Source organism: Nematolebias whitei, chromosome 1, assembly GCF_014905685.2.
Source record: "Nematolebias whitei isolate Nwh7 chromosome 1, NemWhi1, whole genome shotgun sequence".
NCBI classification, from domain to species: Eukaryota; Metazoa; Chordata; class Actinopteri; order Cyprinodontiformes; family Rivulidae; genus Nematolebias; species Nematolebias whitei.
The window spans coordinates 21,139,537-21,145,015 of record NC_056498.1 but is presented as its reverse complement, the minus strand read 5'-3'; the positions used below and the strand labels follow the sequence as shown (position 1 = coordinate 21,145,015).

At 37.6% G+C, this 5,479-nt stretch overlaps 1 protein-coding gene across 1 annotated transcript in view; it reads left to right on the top strand.

The window, feature by feature from the left end:
• The window catches only part of LOC119421048 (galactose-3-O-sulfotransferase 3-like), a 12,790-nt gene that overhangs the window by 269 nt on the left and 7,042 nt on the right, over positions 1–5,479 (top strand). Inside the window, exons 2-3 of the mRNA XM_037688443.1 lie at positions 1,252–1,317; positions 1,425–1,537. Coding sequence (XP_037544371.1) covers positions 1,252–1,317; positions 1,425–1,537 — 179 coding nt within the window. The remainder of the gene's footprint in view (positions 1–1,251; positions 1,318–1,424; positions 1,538–5,479) is intronic.

The following is a 5,479-nucleotide window of genomic DNA, read 5'->3' as shown; positions in this document are numbered from 1 at the left end:
ATATATATATATGTATATATATGTATGTATGTATATATATATATGTAGATGTGTGTGTATATATATAGATGTATATATATATACATATATATATATATACAGATGTGTATATATATATATGTATAGATAGATAGATAGATAGATAGATAGATAGATAGATAGATAGATAGATAGATAGATAGATAGATAGATTGATAGATAGATATAGATATATATATATATATAGATATATAGATATATATATATATAGATGGATGGATGGATGGATGGATAGATAGATAGATAGATATGTGGGCAGCACGGTGGCGCAACTGGTAGAGTCGCTGCCTCTCAGCGATCAGGTCCTTGGTTCAATCCCTGGTCCGGGGCCTTTCTGGGTGGAGTTTACATGTTCTCTCCGTGCATGCGTGGGTTTTCTCCTGGTACTCCGGTTTCCTCCCACAGACCAAAAACATACATGTTAGGCTGATTGGTAGCTCTAAATTGTCCCTAGGTGTGAGTGAAAGAGTGAATGGTTGTTTGTCTCGTTTGTCTCTATGTGTCCCTGTGATGGACTTGCGACCCATCCAGGGTGGACCTCGCCCCTCGCACAGTGATTGCTGGACATGGGCACCGGCAACCCCATGACCCAAAATGGAATAAGCAGGTAAAGATAATGGATGGATGGATATATGTGTATGTATATATGTTTGTATGTATATATGTATATGTGTATGTATATATATATATACAGTATATATATCCTGCTAATGAACTTTTAATGAACTTTGTTCACCGTTAAATCTCTGATGAACCAGGTTCTACAAAAACATCTATATTTAAAATTTTATAGGTTTTCTTCATCATTTGATGTATTTTAACTCGTGTCTACATTTAGTGTTCAGTTTAGATGTGTAACTTGTATTTCTTTGATACAGATTATTTTTTTAATTTGGGCTTTGTTTTAAAGTTTAAATCATGTTTTGTGATTTGTACATCTGTGGGTTAGAATAAAGTTGAACTAAAGACTATATCTCTTCTTTAAACATATTTTTGGGAAATATTCCTGAGATCCAATAATTTTGTGTCTTTTAATGATTTTTTTAACTGAGTTAACTTGAGTTAACAGATTTAATGAAGACAATAAAGTGAAAACAGGATTTCATGATAAAGTCGGCACAATCTATTATTTTTTTAATCTTCACTGATTAAAAAAATTAAAATAATTATACATAAAATGTTTTTAAAAATCGTTTCCACCTTTGGTCCCAGACCTGTCCTGGTTACAGCCTTCATGAGAATGTGAGGATCGAGCCTTGGCCTCGTGTGCCTCTGTGGGTCAGCAGCTCATATAATCCTCCGTATTGACCAGCGGAGCTCGGGGTCCGCAAACCACATGAGGCCAGGGCCCAGAACCAGAACCCTGGCCTTGCTTGTTCTTGCAGGTCGGCAGCATGGAGGATCTTCCGGTGGTGACCGGCGGAGCTTGGAGTCGGGGAGATGATGCCTTGCACAGCCTGAAGGGGCTCCAAGGCTCCAGTGGAGAGGACCAGGGAGAGTCAGAGACTGGCAGAGCTCGCTCTGAATTTTGTCATCGGCCACCAAGCACAAAAAACACCTGCACTTCATCATTAGACTATAGTGTTGTCATAATTGTTTTAAAATCTTTAAAATGGGTCCAGTCACTCCTCAAGTTTAAGTTATTGCAAATGGCGGATCTTGTGAAAATTTCTCAAACCGCCAGTGACCCCACCCCTTGACCAATCAGTGACCGACAGTGTTCTGACATCATGTTTTGGTGCCTTTTGGCCCACTTGGAATCCCATAGAAATGGGTATTGAAAAAAGGGACCAGTTCCCCGAACTGTTAATAGTAGAAAAGTCTTGGAACTGTGCCAAATCGAGTCGAACCATGCTGTACCGTTACTAATGGAAAAGAGGCAATAGTGTTTCTGGAGGAAAAGAAGACATATTTTCAAACACCCATCCATTCATAATCTTTTGCTTGCTTCTTCCTTTTAGAGTCCCTGGGTCACTGGTGCCATACCCAACATCACTGTGCAAAAGGTGGGGAACACCAGGTACAGGATGCAAGTCATCTCAGGACCACATAGGGACAAGTGAGACAAACAACCATTCACTCACTCACTCACACCTAGAGACAATTTAGTTACCAGTTAGCCTAACATGCATGTTTTTGGTCTGTGTGGGGAAATCAGAGTACCTGGAGAAAATCCATGCTTGCTCAGAGAGAACATGCAAACTCTTCCCAGAAAGGCCACCAGCCAGGATTCGATATGGGAGCATTCTCACTGAAAGGAGGCAGCTCTACCAATTGCGCCACTATGCCGCACATTTTCAAACAGTAGAGCATTTTAACGCTCATTTTATCAAAGCATTAGTGGACATTAGATTTCACTAATGCTCGTGAATATGTATAGATGTCCCTGAATGTCATCAGCAAATGGTGGTGAAAATGTTATGGTCACCATGGCAACCCCACACCTGTGTCTGTTGCTACCTGACAACAAACTTCATAAGAAAAGTAGAGAAAGTGAAAAAAATAGAAAGTTTAAACAGTTGCTGTGTGAAAACCATAAGTTGAATCTAAAAATATTCATTCACTGTGAGCAGCTGTGTCACAAGTCACATGTGAGTTTTTATATGGCTGCAATGTCTTATGTAGGAGATATGACAAGTTAAAAAGCTTTCTCAGTTACAGTTTGGAAGATAGTTTTGAGCTAAATAAATATATGTATGGAAGCCTGTGTAGGTGTTCACTGTATTCTGAAGGTATTTGAAAATAAATTGTATGTATCATAGCAGTTAGAGATGCAGTGGTTGAAGGATGACAACATTTTCAATGGTTTGATGTATAATTTGCACGTTTACCAATAAAAATCTGTGTGAGTAAAGCAAATTTGTTGAAAAGTTTTGCAAATTTTTAGGAAGTTCAAAAGTAAGAGTGTGACTTCAACAACAGTCTGTTAAAAATTATGTGGAAATGTTTCCAAAATTCCACCCATCCATTATCTCTGGATATTACATGGACAGGTCCACATCCATCATAGGGACACATAGACACAAACTAGACAAACAACCATTCACTCTCTCCCTCACTTCTAGAGACAATTTAGAGTTACCAATCAGAAAACCAATGCATGCACATGTAACTTTCCATCAAGTTCAAGTTCAACTTTATGTAATTTGTTTAAGATTTGATAGATATTTCTACTGTGAAGTATGTCCGACCTGTCAAACTCCACACAGGGCTAGGTTGTCTCATGTTTCTCCAAAATCCCAGTGCTGTCTATGAAGAAATCTTTTATAGGTTTTTGCTAATTTTGTCTACATCACACAAAGCACGACTACCAAAAGTTGAAGCACATTATTCCCAACTGGGCTGCACATTTGTGTGGATAATTTGTAAGGGTTTTCTTTGAGCTATGGGGGTGTTAAAAAATTTAATAAGTGGGCTTTAGAGCATATGTATTGCAGCATTTTATAAATTCCAGAAACAGGTTTGGCTTTTAAAACCAAAAAAAGTTCATTAAATAAATAATTAATATCTAAATAACAGCATTTGTACCTGCTATAAATATTAATCCATCCATCTACTATTTCAGATAATTTTGAAGAGGAAGTAGCTTTATATTAATATATTTTTATTTAAAGAGAAAACCAGACATTCCTCTCCCAAGCAATACACTTCAACTCCTCCTGGGGGATCTCAAGGCACTCACTGATCAGGGAGAATATATGTATCATCTTTCCAGTCAGTTTTGGATCTGTTCCAGAGTCTGCTACTAGTAGTATGTGCCCAGAAATCTACCAAATTGAGGTGTCCAGGAGGCATCCTGATGAAATGCCTGAACCACTTGCTCACCCTGAATGATGGAGCTCCTCACGTTATCTCTAACGCTGAGCCCAGCCATCTTACTAAATCTACAAGTAACTTAACTTGTTAATCTTGACTTGAGTTTATTTTACCTGCTTCAGCCTGGGATATTGTTCTCATTCATAATGCATACATAAAGTATAAATCATTTTATATTATAAGGCTTAGCACTGAAGGAATGCATGTTGCCCACAACCTTTCATGCCATAGTTTTAGACTAAAATCATCTTAGCTGACAAACAGGGTTGACTCCAACTGTTAATGCCAAGCTTTTAAGCTAATATTTTTCATTAATTCAACCTTTATTTAGACAGGTTAATCCCATTGGGCCTCGAGGACTCATTTACAACAGAAACCTGATTTCAACAAAGAATGATGACAACAATGGACAACAGCGACAATAGACAATTATAAAAAGGCATACAGATTATTTTTTAAATTTTCATTTTTTACAAATTAAAATAAGATGGCAAAAAAATTAGCAAAAACAGCTAGATTATAAGGCGAATGTAGAAAACTAAAAACAGGACTATGTCTGCATTGGTCCTTGCCAGGAGTCCAACAGATTCTTAAAGCCACTTAGAGAGGTCAAGGTCGAGAGCTTCAGATCTTTTTGCAAGATATTCCAGGAAACAGGAGCAGAGTAGGAGAAGGCCCTTTTGCCAAGTTCAGTCTGCACTGAGGAACACTGCAGGTAATAATGTCCTGAGAGCGCACGCTGTAGCTGAATTCACACAAAGAAAAGTAAGAGGAAATGTATGAGGGCAGCAGACCAAGTTGTGATTTAAAGATGAAAAGGTACCAGTGAGAGAGTCTGTGTGAAGTTAATGATGTCCAGTTAACCAGTGAATACAGGGTGCAGTGGTGGGTAAATATGTTGAACACATAGTATATCTAGAAGACATTGCTCAAATACTGCACTAGATTTAAGCTCTGTATCTCAAAAATGGCTGTCATAGCGTTTTTTTGTGTGTTTTCTGAGGTCTGTCAGCTGTGGTGGTCACCTTGAACTGGGTTAATTCCAAACATTTATCAGTTGTAGATGTACATTAAATGATTACTTTCTGAGAGTTTCATTAAAATCTGCTCAGTGGTTCATTAGATATTTAGCTAAAACTACAGAAACACACTGACAAAGACATTCTTGCTTTTTTCCTTCGGCAGTGGGTGACAACAAGAGAAGCTTAAGTAGATCTATATGACCAAAAAATGGGCTTAAAAGACCCCAAACTAGTCCCTGCTTGAAGCGGTGTTCAGCAAAACTAAGATACCCTTGAACAAACAGGTAAACAAACCAAATAATGCATGGAGTAAAAACTTTGGGTATATTGTATATGGAAATCATTTTGTTGATGAGTGTGATTGCAATCTTTTTTAAACCTTAAAAATGCTTTTAAAAGCTTCCATGGACTTAGTTTTCAGAGGAATTCAAACCTAATGTGTACCGTACAATGTATTTCAACAGTGAAATCCTTGTTTCATGACACTACAGTTCAACAGCACAAAACCCAAAATGCTAAGTGAGGAATTGTGAACCATTCTGTTAAGAACCACAGAATTTCACAGCCCTTTAATAAAAATTCAGCACAAGAAAGCTGTTGAA